The sequence below is a fragment of the Chrysemys picta genome, chromosome 4 (assembly GCF_011386835.1).
Source record: "Chrysemys picta bellii isolate R12L10 chromosome 4, ASM1138683v2, whole genome shotgun sequence".
In the NCBI taxonomy this organism is placed as follows: Eukaryota; Metazoa; Chordata; order Testudines; family Emydidae; genus Chrysemys; species Chrysemys picta.
The window spans coordinates 74,749,787-74,772,069 of record NC_088794.1 but is presented as its reverse complement, the minus strand read 5'-3'; the positions used below and the strand labels follow the sequence as shown (position 1 = coordinate 74,772,069).

The window sequence follows — 22,283 nt, the reverse complement described above, 5'->3', positions numbered from 1 at the left end:
AATGCTAAAGCCAGGGCTATGATATTTAAACTACTAAAATTCAATAATAAACTCTTAATAATGGATTAAGTCTTTTCCTTTGATATATTATTGCAATATAAATGTTAAATAATATAACCTAGAACCGGAGACTCCACTTCTCCCTCACTCCCTTAAAAACAGATCAAGTATGAAATTATAAATTTAATCTCAAGAGCGAACTTGAACAAGTGGTTCCGGTGAAACTTTATTTACATTATCCTTATCTTAATACTTTTGGAAAATCATCAATTTATGTAAAACAGTGAGCTGTATGAATTCAACCAGTGACAGTCAGAGAAAGGTGCAAGCAGAATACTGTGTCTATTAAAGAAAGATTGAGCATTTCTTCCAGCTCCTGTTTTCATCAATGGCAAAACTTCCATTGAGCTAAATAAGAGAGGGATTTCAACTACTTATAGCCTTAAAAAAAAAAAGAAAGAAAGAAAGAAAGCCACATTTGATTAACTGCAAGCAATTTTATTGTAAAATCTAAACTGTAAATGATTAGAAACAAAAATTACTAATTTTCCATCAATACCTCCCTTGCATAAAATATACCCAACCCGATATTTTCATAAGTAAGCAAAACCAACTTTAGCCTTCAGTTGTTATTCCACCTGGATATGAATGAACTACTTTCAGATACATTGTACTGCAGGAAACTAGAGTTAAGAAAGAAAGTTACTGTATGTATATGGGTTCCTTTACTTTTAAACTATAATGCTCACATTACACATACTGGGCAATTTATTTTTGACAACATCAAATGAAGTTCTATCAACTTGAACACCCTATTAGTTCACCTATATTGATAATCACAGTATTTATACAAGTTGTTTTCAGTAGTTTAGCCAGAAGTTAGGGTCCTTACCTCAAAAACCAATTGAAACAATCTTTTCATTTAAGTATTGAGTTTAATTTCCAAAACTAAACAAAAATAACTTTTAGCCTTAAAAAGAGATATGCATAAAATCATTACCAGCCTAGAGCACTACTGTTAGAAAGTACTAAATTATTAGTCAATCACTTTCGATTGCAGACATAAGAATAGACACTTTATTACTGCATCAAGCCTGAAAGGCATTTATAGCTTGTGCGGACATCTGCTACATTTGTTAATGTCTTTGACAGCTTATTCTCCAGTTAGGGGGATGTAAAATCCATGGACGGACCAACTGTATGTACCATACAGTTTACAGGTTAGATCGTTCCTTTGCAGACATGCGACGTGTAGATTGTGTATATGTTCTAATCACATCCTAAAAGCAACATGAAATTAATTAGGCTACGAAAAAAACATTTAGGGCAAATTCTATTAAAAGAAGTTTCTTAAATTTGAATGCAGTCAAATCAACATTTTAAAGAAATTAACCAGTGCGCATTTAGTAAACAGCACAAGTGAAACATTTTGTTTCGTAATTACCATTTTATCCCTTTTCCTTTATGCAATTTTAGCAGGTAAGGTTATCATGTGCTAAGCTAACCAGAGTATCAAGTACATGCATGAACACCTTCTGAAACATAAAACCACTAAATTCAGTCCTTGTAATGCACCAACTAATTTGGACCAATTAGCATTGCAATTATCTCATTGTATGACTATCAAAACACTGAATTATCTCCAAGTTTAAAAAAGAAACCTCTATTATATTCCATCAAGGTAGAGATTTATGAAACAAGCTAAGGTATTCAGTCAATCAAAGCCTTGTTAACTAGAAAGAAACCATCCCTAACATACCTGTTTGCCAGCTTCAGCATTGTATTTGTCCAGCAGAGCTTGAATACGGGCACCATACTCAGGATGAACATCAGTGAAATTTTTCACCTGAAATAGTAAGGGAAGTCAGGGCATGGACAGACAATTTCATTTCTCAGTTTCACATTCATGCTTGGTTCTTGTCAATTCCTAAGCCTGCAATCAATATGCAATATCTAATAAGAATTATCAACAATTCCCCAAATCAAGCATCAGTTCATATCAATAGACCAGGTAGCAAGGAGTGAATCATAGGTATTAAGTCACCTAGGACAGCATCCTGATTTGTTTAATTTGCAGTAAGCATTGCACAGGTGTTTTCCATTGGGGATGATGAAGCCATTCTTCTTCCTAGCACCATTAATGCTTTTCTCCTGGATATTTCAGCAAAGTTAAATTTTGGGGAACTTTTCATCCTCCAAATAAAACCTTTATGGCCTTGATCAAATGAGGGTGGTTGGTTTTTGTTTTTGTTTTGAGTAAGATATCCGTATTTTAAACACCCAGTGCAAAGCACTTATGCAGTCCGTTAGCCCACCCCACAATACAAGAAGCACAAATCACTATACTTCCACATTTGTGTGTTCAAAGTATCAGCTCATCATGCTGCCAGCTTTAGCATTCTCCTGGTTAATTATGTACAAAATTTGGTCATTCTTCGCATAAAATAAAGAACAGATCAACCTTATTCTCCAAAAATACAATTTCTGACCTTCTCTTTTCATCTCCAAACTGTTATATTTGCAAAATTTGTTGATCAACTGCAATACTGTAACACACCAGCAGAAGCTAGACTTAAGCTAACACAGTAAGATGCTACAGTAAAAGTTGTATCATCTGGCACTTTACTAACCAGAAAGCTCTAAAACCAGCATTTCTGGTATCCATTAAAAGTCTGGTTGGCATGGAGCCAGCAGGCTCCCTACCTGGCTCTGTGAAACTCCCTCAAAGCGGCGACATGTCCCTGCTGCTCGTAGGCAGAGGAATAGCCACTGGGGCTCCGTGTGCTGCCCGCGCCCTGAGCGCTGCCTCCACAGCTCCCATCAGCTGGGAACCGCGGACAATGGGAGCTGCGGGGGCAGCGCCTGCAGGCAGAGGCAGTGCACACAGCCGCCTGGCCGCTCCTCTGCCTAGGAGCAGAAGGATATGTTGCAGTTGTGGGGAACTTCCCCAGGTGAGCGCCGCCCAGATCCAGCACACCGAAACCCCTCCCATGTCCCTACCTCAAGTCCCCTCCCACAACAAAACTCCCTCCCAGAGCCTGCACCCCGCACCCCTTACCGTGCCCCAATCCTAAGCCCCCTCCTGCACCCAAACTCCCTCCCTCCATAGATAAGTATAACTCTTAGTTAACCGGAATTTTTGACGAATTGGCACCCATTATTCCCCCAACATGACAGATAAAGCTTTTACTGTACTTACAGCTTTCTTCTGGATGAAATGCTGAGCGTCTTTAAGATGGCTAGCAATGTTCTCACACAGTCTTTGACGTTCATCTTCTTTCAGCACTTTGGTATAGAACACTCTCACCTTAGGATCAAATTCTGTAGTTTAGTTTATTTAAGGCAAGGCCAGTTTTTAAATTGACTATCAAAAGCTATCATTAATAATAGTTCAACAGTTAAAGCTCTGGTCTTTAAACTATTACAAGAAAGCATGAAATCCTGGTTGGTATTTTCCCAGCACATTCAAACTGCCTCCCGCCATGATGTACAACTCTTAAGTTTTTAGACGAGGGAAGGAATAAGAAAGAGGCAAAGAGAATGACATGCTGCTGATGAAAGTAGCACTTCCAAATCAACATTAGAGTAAAGATGCAGCCATTCTACTTCCTAGAACCATTAACACTATTCTGCTGGACAGTTTAGTAAAATTTCAAAATTTAATTTTGCATCTGCTTTACAAGACAAGTCAATATTTACAAGTCAATTTTTAACTACTCTTCCAGTTTCTAAAATTAATATTGGACTATTTCAGGAAGTAACTGTTACAACTGTATCTTACAATTACATATTTCTCCTTTATGACACTATCTGTAAAAAAAAAAAAAATGTACGAATGAGACTTGCAAATGTACTGGCAACAGTGTTTCTAGTGGTATGTCACAAATTCTGTGTTCACTGCTGTTTGTCTAATTACTTTAATTATCTTATATAGCAATGTAATCCAGTTCTGTTGTAATTAGTTGCTGCAGATATCTAAACTATAACATTTGTATCACATTGTGTCAATCAGTTCCATCAAGCTTGGAAAAAATCAGGGCTAAATTTTGCATCTGGGTATTAGTGTTCAGGCTGGCCCCCAAAATTTACTATTTGCATTACGTAGTGTAAAGAAACATTTTTTAAAGGTTCACTGAAATGACAGTATTCTAAGGAAAATGTGGTACTTAAGAGTTGGGGTGGTGTTACCAAGATACCTAGAGAAAAGTGATGAAATATGGAGAAATATGTTCCTGGTAAAACATTGGACTTCATATTCTCTTGGTATCACACTGCAATAAAACAGGTGATCTCACTTTTGCAGGTGCAATTTTGCATGCTTCAGTCTCAAAGGCATGTACATGAAAATTTGAACATGTCATGTCTGGTGAGTTGACCAAAGTGCTGTGGAAGAAGAATTTGAGAGAAACCACAGCCTGTTCACTGGGCAGTCAAACTCAAAGCAGTCCTTGAAATTAGGGCTCTCAAACTATCAAAAAATTAATCTCGATTAATTGCGAGATTTAAAAAATTTATCTCAATTAGTTGCAGTTTTAATTGCACTGTTAAACAATAATAGAATACCAATTGAAATTATAAATTTATAGAGGTTTCTATATTTTCAAATATACTGATTTCAATTACAAAGTGTACAATACTCACTTTATATTTTTTATTACAAGTATTTGCACTGTAAAAAAAAGTATTTTTCAATTCACCTTATACAAGTACTGAAATGTGATCTCTTTATCGTGAAAGTACAACTTACAAATGTAGATTTTTTTTTGTTACACAACTGCACTCAAAAACAATGTAAAACTTTAGAGCCTACAAGTCCACTCAGTCCCACTTTTTATTCAGTCAATCGCTAAGACAAACAAGTTTGTTTACATATATGGAATTATAATGCTGCCCGCTTCTTATTTACAATGTCCCCTTTGTAGCTAACATTGCAAGGTATTTACGTGCTAGATATGCTAAATATTCATGGTTCGGCCACCATTCCAGAGGACATGCTTCCATGCTGATGACACTCGTTAAAAAAAGAATGCGTTAATTAAATTTGTGACTGAATTCCATGGGGGAGAACTGTATGTCTCCTGCTCTGTGTGTTACCCGCATTCTGCCATATATTTGTAAGTTGCACTTTCACAATAGAGATCACACTATAGTACTTGTATGAAGTGAATTGAAAAATACAAATTAAAAAATAATAATATAAAGTGAGCACTGTACACTTTGTATTCTGTGTTGTAATTGAAATCCATATATTTGAAAATGTAGAAAAACATCCAAAAATATTTATAAATTTCAATTGGTATTCCATTATTAACAGTGTGATTAATCACAATTAATTTTTTTTTTAAGTTAATGGCGTGAGTTAACTGCAATTAATTTGCAGCCCCACTTGAAATGAATTGGCAAAGATCTTTCAAGGCCTCCTCAGAACTGTACTTGTAAGTTTAGGCTAGATGCTTCAAGGGAAAACCCACATCCAGATGATACAATCAAGTTCCAGGACAGACAATATAATAAGTCCTTTTCACATAGTTTACCTGAGACACATTATCCTCATTTGCACTATTGAAGCGCTGCACATCACAACATGTGACAGACATGTGGCTCTCCTTCAAATTGGGCTGATCTTCAGGACCAGTAAAACTGTTTGGATAATAATTTGGGGCACCACCTTTAAGAGAAAAGATCAAAATCAGTCCTTTTAGTTTAGATTAGGAGACAGTGAAATTATAAAGCACACTTGAAGGAATATATTCAAACTGATTTAGATAACCCTTTTACCCTGTTATCATGGCTATATTTCCTTCGCTTTCTTTGTAAAACAACTGCCAACACTTTGCCTCACACTCTTCAAAAGATATAGCTCAGCAGTTACAATGTCCTGCAGCCTCAAACGCATATCTGATATAGCTGGTCGAAACTTGGAATTTTGAACATTTGTTTTTGTTCTAAATTGGAACAAAAGCAAAATTTCCTGTGAAATGGAAATTCTGAAAAAAATAAAATAGAGTATTTCAAATGTCAATCACATTAAGCACTATTAGTACAGGTGTCATGAAATAATGCACCTAAAAATATAAAAAAGTTAGTTTTGAAACAATATTTCCATTTTTCTGAAATGACTTTCGCAAACAGAAACATTTGTTTCCAAATATTTTGGAAAATTTGTTTTTGTGGGAAATTTTTAAGAAAACCCACAACCCCACAGTTTTGTCCAAATGATGTTTTTTGAAGGGAAACGGTCAACAAAATTTTCCAACCACCTCCAATATCTGAATTTGAATCTACCTATTTCTCATTTCTTGAGTTTTCTTAAAAATTTCTGGTATTAAAAATTAAGGCAGGATCTAAACCCCACTCCCTGTGTGGAGGGAACCTGTTCTGTGCAAAAAGGAGGCTCGGTCACCTGCACATACAGTCTCCCATCCCATCTTTTTAATGGCTCAATTATGCAAGATGCTGAATGCTCTGACCACAATCGCAAAACACTTGAACACATGCTTAGCTTTCAGCCTATGGAGTAGTCCCATTTACTTTATATACCACTGACTTCAATGGGACCACTCACATACCTAACAGTTAATCATGTGTTTGACTGCTTTGCTGGATCAGGGGCCAGAATGGTCAGCATCTTGTAGGATCAAGGCCTGTGGGAGATAAAAAGGGTGTTTTAAATTGTTGAGCACCAACTAACTTTATCCCAAAAATTACTTAAATATCTTAAATTTACAGTCTAGCAAAATAAGAAATGGCAGGCCATATCTTAATTCTCTCTCAATGCCAATTCAGGGATGCTGCTCCCACAATTTTAGTCAAATGGGGTTCATCATTCGTAGGGAACACCACAATTAAAGAAACAAAAAAATCTATTAATAATGACTACCAACAAAAGCGCTGGTGTGGACAGTGCTGTCGATGGGAGACGCTCTCCTACTGACATAGCTTCCATCGCTCACTGGGGGTCATTTAATTATGCTAACAGGAGAGAGCCCGTTGGCATAGAGCGGCTACACAGGAGACCTTACAGCGGTGCAGCTGCAGTGGTACAGCTCTGCTGCGGTAAGGGCCGTAGTGCGGACATAGCCTTATTGTCTCATGGATAACCATGAGCAAAGGAATTTTGTTTAAGGGTTGATGAATCCTGTTTGGTTTATCACGGACAACCTAAATAGTTTATAAATGGGCAGAGTTAAGTAATCTTAACTAAGGTCCTATGAAATCCAAGTATTTGACTTGGTTAATTAAAAGAAGCCAGTCAAAGTAGAGTCTTGTTGCAGGAAAATGAATGAAAACTAAGAATCTTACATTCAAATTAAAACCCATTATTTCTTGCAGTTTACCAAGATTGGCTCATGTTTCCTTTCTAGCAATATATAGTCTAAATATTCTGGCATTTAACAGGAGAAGCTGTTAATACCTTAAATTACAATACCATTTCACTATTCCATTAAAATTATTACAGGAAAATTTTAAAGCAAATCCTTTGGCACTGCTTTTGTTAACTCCATCTCACCAATGATGCTGAAGTCTAGGTGATATGTGGCAGAAGCAGTGCTGCATTGGTAGGCTGTTTCTCCTTGATGCTGTGTTGTGGCTTCTTTGCCTTCTCAGCTATCTTGTTGCTGCTGCTGTTTGCTTGTAAAGAGGTGAACTGTGCTGAACTGAGTGCTGCTTTTACTCCCTCAGTTCAGAGAGGTTTATTTATACCTCTCTTCTCTTTCTATTATCTTTCTGTAGAGGGAAGAAACCTCTCTTTCAGGGGCTTGGTTGCTTCAGATATCAGTCTGTCATAGTTCAGTGCCTTAACACCTTTGTCTGATCTTAGTGTATATCTTCAGCTTATGAATATGCCGTATGCTACTGAATATGCGGCAGGATTGTAATTCTTCAACTTTATGGTTATTTTGCATTCGTCTTCGCGGTGGTAAATTAGCAGAACATCTTTAAGGATAGAATTTTAACTTTTTATTCAGTACATTTTTTGAGACCAATCCTCTGAATTCCACCAGGGCTTACAAGAAATTGAAATTCCCTTTCAAATGAGTCCAAACACTATTTCTTCTGAGTTCTGAAAGTAATTTTTGTAAAATTAAATAGTTCTTAAGAGTAGGGATGTAAAATGTTAACCGGTTAAGCATTAGTCTTACCGGTTAACCCGCCTTAACTGTTTACCCCCGCACCGGCCGGATTGGCCCCAGCCGCATGCCAGCCAGCCCTTTAATCAGTTAGCAGTTTAAACTATTAAAAAATATTTTGTTTAAACGGTTAACTTTTGAAATGGTATTTACATCCCTACTTAAGAGTGTCTTTGAACTTAAATGGTCATCACAGATGGTATTGTCTTTTTTTCTTACCATTCTTGGAGAGAAGGTTCTTGTCTTTGAGTTTGGTAACTAGTTGCTTAAGCAATGCCAGATATTAATTGGAGAATTAGTTATCAATATTTTATATTAAAATGGCTTCTTAGTAACCAGTTATAGCATCAAATTATCTTGTTATATTTGTACATAAAATCATCTCACTATTCACTCAACCATGAAATCAGGCAGTTGTTATATGATGGCTTGCATTTAGATGCAAAACTGCAAATATCTCAAAAACAATTTTATGCCATTTTAAGAATTTGAGAAGCAAAGGTTTTCTTTCACCTTAAACATGGAAAGGATGGAAGTAACTAATATCTTCTGTAAAATATTTCCCAATCATAAATATTCTCCTTCAAATTTAAAGCATGAAAACTTCAGTGTTTACATAGGAAATCAACTTCAAGAAGGATATTTCTAGAATTCTGTGTGTGGGTTTAAACTAAGGTTTTTCTTTGCAAAGAGGAGGAATAAGAGACCCACTTTTCCCCCTGGGTTTATAGTTCTGGTAACACATCCTAAGTATTACTACTTTTTGAAATTTTCTGAATAAGAACATCCTCACATTCTTTTACACAATTAGTACTCTTTTTTAAACAAACATCTTATAACAGCTGTTGTCTTGAGATAAAGATCATATCTATAACAAACTGGTATCTTATACATGAGGGATGTGTCCTACTCTTTGATAAGGCGTATCTGTTGGTTTGTTTGCCTTTTTGACCGCATGGTTCCTAGATTTACAGCCAGCCATTTGTAGTACATTTACAACTTGCAATTAAAGATTCCTATCAAATATTCTTACAAGGCAAAAATCATTAACACTGATGTACATCTTTCAAAAAATAGAATATTAACGCAAAAAAAAGGTATAAATTTGCATTCCAGCAACTGTGTAAACACAACTGGAAGTTTTAGGGATGTGTCCCTCTGACACACAGGGGCCTTTCACATTGATAGAAAGGAATTTTTTTAGCTTGAACATTTCATATACAGTAACTCCTCACTTAAAGTCGTCCCGGTTAATGTTGTTTTGTTGTTATGTTGCTGATCAATTAGGGAACATGCTCATTTAAAGTTGTGCAATGCTCCCTTCTAACGTTGTTTGGCAGCGGCCTGTTTTGTCTACTGCTTGCAGGAAGAGCAGCCCGTTGCAGCTAGCTGGTGGGGGCTTGGAACCAGCTCCCCCCCATCAGCTCCCCACTCCCCTAAGTTCCCTGTGCAACAGCTACCTGCAGTTCAGCTGTCCCTCCCCCCACTGCCATGTGCTGCTCCTGCCCTCTGCCTTGGAGCTGCTCCCCGAGACTCCTGCTTGCTGTGTGGGGGGAAGGGGAGAAAGAGGGGGGCTAATGCCAGGGTGTCCCCCTTCCCCCACTCCTGCACTCTGCTTACCCCATCTTCCATAAAGCAGGGGGGACACACCAGGGCTCAGGACGGAGGGAGTTTGCAGCAGCTGCAGTCTCAGCAAGCTGATATAATTAATAAGGCAGTGTTCTTAAAGGGGAAATGTGCATCTTTCTCTCACACACATGGTGGGTGTGTCTCTGTCTGCGATGTCTCCCCTCCCTCCATTCCTGCTGCCTTGTAGAGAGAGAGTTAACCCTTGAAGGCTCAGCCTATTGCTAGTTCATCATTTAGCAGTAAGGGAAATATCCCACCCTCTGACTCCTCCACCTCAACCAAGCTTCACAATCATCATCACTGTGTACCAGTATTGTTTTTTAAAAGTGTGTGTGTGTGTGTGTAAGTAAAAAAAATTTGCCTGGAACCTAACCCCCTCATTTACATTAATTTTTATGGGGAAATTGGATTCACTTAACACCATTTTGCTTAAAGTCGCATTTTTCAGGAACATAACTACAACGTTAAGTGAGGAGTTATTGTAATTAAATAAGCAACTAAATATAAGCATGTAAGCTATTATAGTCTCCAAGCATTGTATGTACGAAAACAATTGTATGCATCTCTTTGGAATTCAATAAAGGTGCAAGTAACAAGAATAAATTATAACCATTTTTGTATCAATACTGAGGTCTCTATACCTACATCTCTGTGCATAAGTGATAAGAACTGATCAATGTCATGCACTTAAATATTATGGATCCATGACTCTGAAAATTTAGTAAAGTCCTTATTAAGGAGCAGCTTCTGCATACCTCTACCACACTTTAATTAGAAAAAAGGTAAAGCTCGTTATTTAAGAAACAGTCTAAATGGAGCAGAATATGGTCAGTCTGTTTACTGCTAGAAAGACACTGAAAAGAGTATTTTAGCATTTCACTGCTCAGAGCAGTTTGTTTTCAACTACTCCTGCTAAGTGATAGTTAATTTCAGAACAAAATCAGCCTATCTTCAAGATTAAACAAATCATTTTTAATGCCTATATACATAATGCAAATATATTACATTCTAAAGTATTTTTCAGGATACCTTGGTTGTCAGACAAACACATAGGTCCATCTCTCTGATAGTTGGCCACACGAGTCCTGTAGGGACAATTCACAGGTATTTGTAGGTAGTTGGGTCCTAAACGGTGTCGGTGAGTATCGGGATATGAGAAAAGACGACCCTAAAATCACAATGACATGTTGTATATTCAACTTTTTTTATTTTTTAGTCAGAGTTTAAGGCCAGAAGGGACCACTAGATGATCTAGTCTGAACTCCTGTATATCACAGGCCACCACGCAGCCCCCTCATGCTAAACCCAACAACCTAAATTAGACCAAAGTATTACAGATCACAGAAGACTAGACTATTGTGTGTCACAGGCAGAGACTAGGAGGACTGAGGTGTACCAATGCCTGAAGTCCCCACAATGGCAGGGAAATTAAGTGACTAGCATCCCACCCCGCAGAAGATAATCAAAACCTCCCACTGTCACTGCCAACCTGACTTGGGGGAAAAAATTCCTTCCCAACCCCACATATGGCAATCAGTTTGACCCTGGGCATATTTTTCATGACTACCTTTTGAAACTAACCACTGAAATATGCAGTTGTATGATGAAATGCACATTTTGCAACATGGAAAATCATTTCATAATCCTTAATCCTCATATAGATAAAAAGTCAAAATGACAAGCTGTCCTGAACTTTCAAGGATTCTTTCTGAAATTCTGTTTGTGTGTCTCCTAACTCCCATCCCCCTTATTTTTCTTTCATATTTCCATGACAATATTGCAGTGACAGTATTTTTTAAAAGAGGCTTTGAAGTAGGTAATGTGGCATAAGCGTAAGTGACTCCTTACGTAATACCAGAAACAAATGGTTTACTACTTTAGGGAAACAGAAATTAAAATCCCCACTGTAAACCAAACCATGAAGGGGCTAACAGAAGGAGTGATCAAAAGAATGTCTAATCTGAAGATGAGAAGACTTGATATTAGCTCCACAACAATCACGTGCACTATTTACTATGGACTGCACCTAGCTCAAAAAACTTACTAGTCAGTTAAAGCCTTTAATCTCTTATTGTTTAACTAATCACTTCAATTTTGTAAAAAGAACAGGAGTACTTGTGGCACCTTAGAGACTAATAAATTTATTTGAGCATAAGCTTTCATGGGCTACAACCCATTTCATTGGATGCATAGAATGGAACATATATTGAGGAGATATATATACACACACACATACAGAGAACATGAAAAGGTGGGAGTTGTCCTACCAACTCTAAGAGGCTAATTAATTAAGAGAAAAAAAACTTTTGAAGGGATAATCAAGATAGCCCATTACAGACAGTTTGGCAAGGTGTGTGAGAATACTTAACATGGGGAAATAGATTCAATGTGTGTAATGGCTCAGTCATTCCCAGTCTCTATTCAAGCCTAACTTGAGGGTGTCTAATTTGCATATTAATTCAATTTTAGCAGTTTCTCATTGGAGTCTGTTTTTGAAGCTTTTCTGTTGCAAAATTGCCACCTTTAAGTCTGTTTAAGTCAATTTTGTAATTGATTAAACTAGTTTCCTTCCATTAAATCATGGAAACAGGCGAGTCTTAGAATCCCTGTAGTTCTAGGAGTAAGTGTGTGTATTGAATGAAGTATCTGCAGAGAGTAGAAGCCTCCTAGAATTATGGTTTGGGAGAAAAAAGTTGACTTGCAAACCAGGTGAGAGAAGTGTACAAAAAACACCTGTGCTCAGAAATCAGAGACCTTTTAAATTATTCATAAATTAATTATAAATATTTATAAGTGAAAAAAGCATAAAAAGCATAAATATATGCACACACACATTAATAGAAGTACTATCAGCAGTTACTTAAAATGGACTTCCATTAATTCTAAAAATTTGGGGGCTTGTTTTTGAGAAATGGCCTCTGATTTTGTGACTGGTAATAAATGCAGGTATATTTTACACCACTTGAAGTGCAGTTGTACACCACTGATATCAATGTAAGTGGCTGCAGACTGTAGCCATTCTAAGCTACACACTAAGACAGTAATTAAATTACTTATTTCCAAATGCTTGAGACATTGACTTGGTTGTTCAACATTTAATTATAAAGCCTGACTAAAGAGAGAGAAGGAGTTAAGAGGTGAATAAGATGATTAGAGGAAAATGAAAAGCTCAGCATGACTCAGTGTAGAAATTAGGTTATCAAAGCTGATATGGAATTCACCAGTCCAAATGAAGAGCTCAGTACAGGGTAAAATCATAAACATGGGATAATCAAAAGATGCTATATCGCGTTACAAGATGTTTTATTACAGTATCACCCTCACTAATATGTAAGCTTTAGGCATAAACACTAAAAAGTTAGGCTGACCCAACTACATTGCTCAGGGGTGTGAAAAATCCACATCTCTAAGTGATGTTGTTAAACCAACCTAATCCCTGGTTTAGACAGCACTAGGTCAATGGAAGAATTTTCCCTGCACCTAGCTACCACCTCTCGCAGGGGTGGGTTAAATACAGTGACAGAAGAACCCCTTTGGTCGCTGTAATGAATATCTACACTGCTGCAGCTGTGCCACTGCAGTGGTTTAAAGCGTAGACATAGCCTTACAAAGAGGAAATGCCATGTAGGATATTTACTCTGTGTCAGAGTAATATACCGAGCTGCTCTGTTTACCTGTAACATTTTATCAGGGCTAGGTTCAATGCCTGGTGGCATGTTGCTTGGATCAAAGGCTATTTGTTCTACCTCTGCAAAATAATTGACAGGGTTCCTGTTCAAGACAAGTTTTCCCACAGGAATTAGAGGATAGCATTTGTGAGGCCAAACCTAGAAAACATAATACATACACTGTGATTACTACATGTTATAAAACACAGCAAGAAAACAGATTCAACTACCTAATGCAGTCATTGTGCCTAGATTTAATCTTGATAATGAATGATACTTTGCCGGGGGAGGTTGGGGGGAAGGGTGCATACACTTTAAGAAGTAGTAGTACTTTCCAATATAAGCTTTTGCTTTCAGCAGCTTATAAATTGTCCAAATAGTAACAATTCAGGTGGAAATTTTCCATGCTGTCCCAGGCTGATTTATTAAAAAAATAAACTATTTTTGCTCAAATTAGATAGATAGATATAAATAAACAACTTTCAAGAGGAACATTAGATAAAAGCATGCAGGGCTTGCCAATGTTAACATTTTCCCCTACAGTTCTTTTTTAAGCACTCTAGCATTGCCATGCTTTGAAGCAAGAACTTGATGATTGGCAGAGGATTAGACCTGATATCAGAGAGGTACATTTTACTGTTCCCCAGGAAAATCCACCCAAATTTAGCTAAGTTATGAGGCTCTGAAAAAAACCCCTGCCATCTGAACATGCTCAGAAGAGCTTGTCAGAAGCTTGCTGATACAATCATAGAACATGGTCCATCTATAAGAAGCATGCTCCCAGACCCCTACACAGCTTCCTATGTGGTAGGTACAGAGCTTATGCTTGAGTTGGGCCCCAGAAGCAGCAGTCATCCCATCCTTTTGTCCTCAGGGAAGTTGTGCTGAGCAAGGAAGAGACCATAAGTTCCAGTCTCAACTCCTCTTCCACTGACTGGTGTTAATGCTTCATTCTGCAAAGTCATCATTATTGATGAAGGCTTCATGCCACTATTTTACATGATAGGGTAACTGAGAAACTGTTCAAGGTAGTTTCTATCAGAGCTGGAGAAAGAACTCAGGTTTCTAACATTGCATAGCCAAGCCTGATCCAAACAGCAATACAGCCTTTCAAAAAGAACCTTCCCAATCTATCTACTAGATCACAGCCCTCCAGAGCCCAATATCAGAAACCAAGATTCCCAACTCCAAATATCTATTACCTACCTAGTTGCATAATCCACTGGCAAACTGTGTCACATCACCCTATGCTGTTTAATAGTCTTTTCCTGCTACCAGTTACTCCTTCATCTCCAATGGTAATAGAGGTCTGTGGTATGGATCTAGAAATCCTGGGCTCAAATCCTGCTCATTACCCCATTCCCCCCCCCCCCCCCTTTTTTTTTCCTTGGAGCGGGGGTGGAAGGAGGGACAGGAATAGTTCCACAGGATGGAATTTTTCTCTTTATGAAAGAGAACTGAAAACAAACACCTAGGAAATTACATGTTAAGGTTGCAAAGTCAAGCACTCAAATGTTAGACAATTCCAGAATTAAGGTTGCCATGCGGCCCTGTTTTGGCCCCATTGTGTGTATGCATTATGATATGCTCTTTATTCACATCATCACATTATTTGACTTTAAGATTCCATCCTCATTCACAGCACATAATGAATAGTGAATGAAGAGGGAGGTAGTAAAAAAAAAAAAAAGAGGATTTTTTTGTGTGTTTAATGCATTAGACTGGGACCCAGGAGAGGAAGATCTATTGTTGGCTCTGCCACGCACTTATGATGTGATGTTAGGACATAATGCATATGTGAAAGGGGAGAATTAAGTTTGCACAAACAACTTAATACTGGCATTTCCTATCTGACTGCTTGACTTTGTAACTTTAATATTATTTTTTGTATACACGTGCACATACATACACACACACACACCCCATAGTTAGTTACCTTAGTTAGATCAAAAGGATTAAATGGGAACTTCTCTGCTTCTTCAAATGTCATAACCTGAATGTAGAAAGTCCAGGATGGACAGTTTCCATTGGCAATGGCATTGTAAAGGTCACGCAATCCATAGTCAGGATCAGTGGAAGCCAATCTTCCTGCTTCTTCGACAGAAAGGTTTTTGATGCCCTGATCAGTCTAATAGTAATTAAATGAAGAAGTGACACATTACCATTTGTAATTAAACAAAACTGGCTATGAAATACCACAGGAATAAAAAGAGCAAACTGAAGAACTATTAGACTGTTTGCATATTCCACTTTACATCTGAATTTCAGCAGGTAAATTAAATGCCACTCCACAGTACAGTCTGAACATTGTCCTCTTTATTAATTTGAGCTCAGCAAGATAACAGAATATTTTTAAAATAATAAAATTAGGTAACTGCTTAATGTACTCTTTGTTTGGTACTAGAGGTCAGATTCTGTATTCCCCTTTATGTCACTCAAGAGGCATAGAAGAGGCATGAATGGAACAAAAACATCCCCTAGGGTATATCCTCTGAAAAAGAGGGCTTCCTACCCAGCTAGAGCTGTTCTACACAAATCCACCCTCACCTGTAAAGAGTGTTTTGGGGGTGAACAGAGGGCAAGAGGGAAGCAGTCTCTGGTGTTGAAAGACTGATTCAAAGTATGTTGAGAATGGTGCTTTTAACTTCTGGAATATTTTTCAGTGCTTAGAAACTGCATTCTCATTTCGTTGTGTTTTGGAGTGAAGAATAAAGGCTCAGAGTTGCCTCAACAAAGCTAGGAAGGGCTCAAGGATTCAAAGGCCTACACTAGCAGTAGAAAAAGCAAGTTCTCAGGGAACCTCTTCTGGTTTTATACTGGGAATCAATGCATCAGCAATAGTTTCTGGAGCCTTAATTAGCATAAGATCCTAAGGACATTTCAGCACCATCTTGGACGGGCTAGGCCCTAAAGCTCCCTTCTAACCTGGGGACAGGGATCTGAGGGCTTTGGTTCCAAAGAGCTACCAAAACCAGAGCCCTTGAACTTGAGGTCTTCAGCTTGACTCCAACTGGAGCTACAACCACATTAGACTTAGTCTTATCTTTGGCTAGTGATGGTAAGAATTCAAATTGGTTCGGGGGAATCCTGAGGTGGAAACTTTAGGTGCTAACAACAGCCAGTCCAGACCTTGCATGTAACCCAGACCATGGATCTCAGACGGTTCTGCAGATTTTGCCTGCTGAAATGTCAGCATTAGGAAGACCTGGAGCCTTGCTTGACTGTTTTTATGGACTTCAGATGTGAAAGCCCAACACACTTAACACTCATAAGGAGATGTGATTCCCCTAAGCAAAAAGGGAACTAGAAGTAAGCACTGGACTCCAGAAAAATCCTGAATAAGAAGTGCATCTACTGAATCCCTCTCTGGACTATACCCTAGGCTGTATAAACCAAGGAGCCAAGTGCATCACATGCACAAAATAGACTAAGATGACATAAAAGTTTCTGAAATATACACAACCCCCCCCCCAAATTCTTACTGTACTAAAAATTATTCTTAGTACTTAAATAAATGTATATAAAGAACTTTAAGGAAAATAAAGTGTGATAGGGTTGGGCATGGGCATAGGTAGGATTCCTACATCTGCACTGAATGGCAGCAAGAAAGATGTTCAGGATTGTTCCTCCCTTATAAAACCTCAGACCCAAAACCTACGGTGTCATGAGAGAGCTGCACCAGACACAACCAGCATGGTTTTCCAGAAGGTTCTGGAAGCTCACTGTGTAAACACCCTGAATACCATAACTGATAACATTCCAAGGCCTTTGAAGAAGAATCTCTGCTAATCACAGCATATGGAAAGCAGAGACAACCTGGCCCTTTATATATGTTTAATGATGGATCGAAACGATTCTTGTAATAACAGCCAGTAAAGCATATGGAAAAACTTTTATAGAGCTCTTAAATTCGACTATTACTCTAATGCCTGTAAAGAGCTTTCCTGAACGAGACCTGCAAGATTATATAATATTGCCAAGACTTGCATAAAAATTAGCAGAACCAACTATTGCAAAACATTTTGCCCTATCGTACTTCCAATTTATAATGGTGGATTCGTATTTAGCACAAAGTATTTCCAAGTAGGTAAACTTAAAACCAATACCTTAGCATGAAACTTGCAGTAAACAGCTTTGCCATGAGCATTAATCAGTTTAAAGGTATGGGATCCAAATCCATGCATATGACGGTGTCCATCTGGAATACCACGATCACTGAACAAGATAGATACCTGAATAAAAGGCATAGTCAATTCTAGTAATTAGTAAACTGATCCAATATAAAGTCATTAATCCATAAACAGCACACAGGCTCCTCTAATCAAAGGTATAAATGGAAATGGTCCTATACTGCAGACTATAATGACTGTTCATGTGCCAAGACCTGTTTGACTAATTTCTTGTTTGAAAACTTCTGAAACATAATCACAACAGCTCTAATAACTGGATCATTGAAGATGCTGAACATGCAATAAAGTTAACTCTATATGAAATATTTAACAAGGAAGTGAAAGATGGGCACCAACCTAATGTGTTTCAGAGTAGCAGCCGTGTTAGTGTAGTCCACGAAAGTTTATGCTCTAATAAATTTGTTAGTCTCTAAGGTGCCACAAGTAACCTAATGTGTGATTACAATGATTTTTTTCAAGAGGAATAAGTTAGCTACTGTAGTTTTAGAGCTAACTGTGACAACTTTTCCAGCAAGCACCATATTTTGAACTTAAAAAAATTAAAATTAAAAGAAGTTAAAATCCTGAACAAACCAGTTTTAGCAAAACCCTTCAAGGGAGAGTAATTCCATGCATAGCATTCAATAGCCACAGAAAATGCTGTTTGTTCATGAATTTGGGATTGCACAAAACCCTTTAATATCAAGCACTTTTTCAAAATGACTGAGCTTTTCAACCTTTTAGAAATGTTTACTTTTACACTAACATTCCAAATGTATACCACACTCTTTATATACTGTTTTCTGACCATCACTGTTTCAGAAGAATTAAAATTTATGATGTGTGCTGATATCAACCCCTAAACATTTAGGCAGAGGAAAAAAATTACAGCTTTATACAGATTTAAAAGTATATCAGCATTATCTTCCCAGAAATATTTTTAATTTTTAATGTTAATTTTCTTATACTTGGTTGACTAAACAGCAAGTCTTTGCTGTTTCAGAATGGTTCAGCTGCTTTAATTCAATATTAACATACTGATGGTCTTAAATTCTTTACTTTTGTGTTGGTCCGAGTAAAATACAGCCAAGAAAAATAGGGACACTAGATAATCATTTTCATCATTAGCTAACTTTACAGAAAATTTTAAAAAGACCCAAAACCTAGTAGTTACAGTTTAACAGGTGGCTAAAAGTATATAATTTGAGTTTCACTGTATTTCAGTTAACTGTTAATAATTTAAGATTATTATATAGCCTTATTGGTATTACAATGATATTACAAATTTCCAGACCGTCCAAGAAACTGAAATGTTAAAAAAAAAAACCACAGAACAAAACATGACTTAATATACGAGTTCCCTGTTCATGGAAGAATAAGTTGAGTTCAAAACACAATAAGCTCCCACCTGGTGCAGAGATTCAGGGCGAAGGCTCCAGAAGTCCCATACCATATCTGGATCCTTCAGATGAGTCTGAGGGTTCCTCTTTTGGCTATGTATAAAGGATGGAAACTAATTTCAAACAAAAACAAAATTAAGATGAATTTACTGGAATTAAAAGTTTGAAGATATTGCAAGAACTGACAAAGTCCTCTACTATTATGCTCAGGGTCCCTTTACATACAACTAGCATTTCAAGAAAACAGATCACATAGTATCTTGATATATAGAACCGATTTCAGCCACAATAAATGGTACATGGCTCTTGACTTAAAGTACATTTTAAGCTACTGTGGGGCAAGTATGAAATCATCAGCATTTCAAGATGGTGTTAGGAGTGACAGGTCAGAGTTAGAGGTGGGAGAAGCTGTAACAAAAGGAAAACAGAGCATTGAGGAGTTTTCAGCTTTGTCCAGATACTACCAACAAAACAATTATGTTAATTTCACCCTCAAGCCTGAACTGGTGAAATATTTATATGAACAAGAATCAGCAGCATAATGAGCCAGCTGGTCAAGGAGTCTGGAAGTCTGTACTGTGGGGCTGCCCAGAGCTGCAAACCCTGGGAGCCGATCCCAGGACTACCTGGCTCTCAGCTCTGCAGCAGGGAACCTGAAAGCCCTGACAGCCCCAGTTCAAGTTCCAGGTGCCCTCCTGAGGAAACCCCAGCTAGAGCTAGGGCTTCCAGGGTTTTCATCATCACAGCTCCATGGCAGGGAGCCTGGAAACCCTGGCATAGCAAGGTTTTCCTGGAGTCACAGACCCTGGAAATCCTGGGGCAGTCCAGAGGGTTGAACTGCTCTGGAGCCAGGGACCCTGGAAGCTCAGTTTCTCAAGCAGCTTGGCAGGGAAGCTGGCAGGGAACCAGGCAGGTTTCCAACAGACATTTCGAGTTTGATTGCAGGCTAAAACAGATGCCAGTTAAAGCCATCATTTTACTGTGCCTTTGAGTTCATTTATGTTGTCACGAGGGAGCTTGGCAAGGAAGCATGTCACCCTGTCTGTCCCATGTCAGAAAGTCATACTTAGCCAGCAGGGCCGAACATAAGCCACTCGCAGCTATAGCAATGCTGATGAGTAGGATTTCCACCCAGACAGGTTTAAGCATTTGAAGTCTTTGTTCTTCAGCATACTCTTGTTTGATTTTGACTTTTCAATTATAGTTGAAATAACTAAAGGAGCCTGTGTTCTGGTGTAGAAGTACTCAAACCCCACAGAGGGTACCTGGTACCGCTTCTCAACATGTTTTGCTGGTGGTGATATAACGGCCGGCATCTGCCACAGAGATTTCACTAGGTCTAGTAATCTCTCATTAATGGGGAGGATGATTCTGCAAGGACCAGAAGCTGATAGGATGTTGAATAGCTTGTGGGACTTTTCTGAGATGACTGAAGTCTCGCTCTCTAGAGTCTCAGCAATCCACACAAGAAGCTTTTGGACAACTCTGAAGTCTTCCAGTACCAGTGCCAAGCATATCACTTCATCTGGCAATGATGTGGAAATATCCCTAGGAGGCAAGACAGGGTGTTGCCCCTGGATGCCATTCCTCTTGATATTTCAGTGTTGGCAATCCAGCCAGGGAAGCTGCTGGAGCAAACCTCTCCCTCGATGGTGAATACAGATTTCTCAGTGCCTGTGAAGGTAGACCCAGGACCCAAATAGGCCCATGGTGGCATCCCATATGGGTACAGGTGACTGAACCAATTCCAATCTTGGGTGCTGCTGGTGGTTTGAGTCTGTAGAAGTCCACAGATCTCTTGGTGATGACATGCCTGCAGACTTCAAAAGAGATGGTTCCCTGTATGATGACCGGGAAAAGCATGCCCCAGCGATGGTAAGGAGTAAGTAGACCTCGGGGAGTGGCACTAATGAATAAGGTGCTTTTGGTACCTGTGGCAGTGGATATCTTGGCACCGGCATGGACCTGGTTCAACCCAAGCCTCCTCCCCAAGGCTGGGGTCAATGCCACTGGGAGCACCTTTGTCACTGAGGTCAATGCTGGTAATCTTCTGCATTGCAGTCTTCTCCCCAGCCCTGGATGCTGTGGGTTTCGAGAACTTATCAAGAAATTTTTTGCTTTACCAGTCTTTGTTGGAGGACACTGACCTTCTTCAGTTGCTCCAACCACCAAGGCAGGGGACACCTTTCAGTGCACAACTTCTATGCCTGAAGTGTAGGTGTTTGCTTTGGTCCTGGTGCCAATGATGTCACCAGGTCTCTCTCCGGTGCTGATGTCTCCATAGTATTCTTAAAAATCACTTGTCTGTTCAATGGGATGCTAGATGATGCAGGATTGTCTTTTAAGGAGGATTTTGGAACTCCTTTCCTCTGGATCTGATGAGACCTTCATGGACTGCTCTAGAAGGTGGTGATACAGCTTCACAACTTAAAAGTCCTTGAGGAGCAGGATAAGTATACCAAGCATCTTCTCAGAATATGAGATTTTCCTAGATGGAAGAGGCACCTATTGTGCCTGTCCTTAAAGATAATTATCCCATCGCAGTATAGACAGGACTTGAAGCCTGCAGGTTTCAGGTCTGCCACTACAGAAATATTGTATAGGGTGGGAGCACAGAAAGGGGTGTCTGACCAAACAAGTCAAAACAGAAGATCATCCATAATTACGAAGATTTTTCAGAATATTAAGGAGTTTAGCCTGAGCAAAGAACGAGGGGGTTGGTCATCAGGTCTTTTTATGCCTTTATATGGGCACATAAGGAGACACAGGGCACATACACGTCCCCTAGTCTCACATGCATGAGGTGCATGCAACCCTATATTGGGATGCACACTGGCACATACAAAAAAACACTTAAGACAGAAAGGGACAAAACTTAATTTAGAACCATAGAATTTGGTCCAGTATAAGCAAGACTTCCGTTGAACTCAATGGGAGTTTTGCACAATTAAAGACTGCCAAATTTGGCCCTGATCGAGTGAACTATAGTGATATATTAGGCAACTATCTCCAAATCTTAATTGAATTTGAAAGAGATAATAATCCTGTCCTCTCATTCAAAATAGGCCAGTTTTAATGTCCATGTAACTACTTTACATATTTAAAAGACTATCCCCTTACCAAATAACATAAAAATGGATAATGAGTAATGAGCAAGATCTAAATTTCTGTTTCAGCATTTAAACAGGTTACAGGAACTTTTTAAAAGTGAAAAAATTTTAAGATGATCCAAATTCAAATGACAGCTGGAAAATCTCTTAGCCATTTTGACTCATATACTAGTGA

The 22,283-nt window shown here is 38.5% G+C and overlaps 1 protein-coding gene across 3 annotated transcripts in view; it reads right to left on the bottom strand.

The window, feature by feature from the left end:
* Nucleotides 1–477: 477 nt before the first annotated feature.
* Nucleotides 478–22,283, bottom strand: part of CAT (catalase) — a 33,751-nt gene continuing 11,945 nt past the window's right edge. For 2 of the 3 annotated variants that reach the window (XM_005304546.5, XM_005304545.5), the window contains 9 exons: nt 19,007–19,111; nt 17,536–17,661; nt 15,366–15,557; nt 13,436–13,588; nt 10,791–10,929; nt 5,535–5,668; nt 3,200–3,307; nt 1,760–1,846; nt 478–1,280 (listed from right to left, as the gene is read on the bottom strand). In XM_005304546.5, the coding sequence (XP_005304603.1) occupies nt 1,215–1,280; nt 1,760–1,846; nt 3,200–3,307; nt 5,535–5,668; nt 10,791–10,929; nt 13,436–13,588; nt 15,366–15,557; nt 17,536–17,661; nt 19,007–19,111 (1,110 nt within the window). In that variant the 3' untranslated portion in view covers nt 478–1,214. Of the gene's footprint in view, nt 1,281–1,759; nt 1,847–3,199; nt 3,308–5,534; nt 5,669–5,778; nt 5,988–10,790; nt 10,930–13,435; nt 13,589–15,365; nt 15,558–17,535; nt 17,662–19,006; nt 19,112–22,283 lie in introns of all 3 variants that reach the window. The other variant, XR_010600592.1, reaches the window with a different exon arrangement.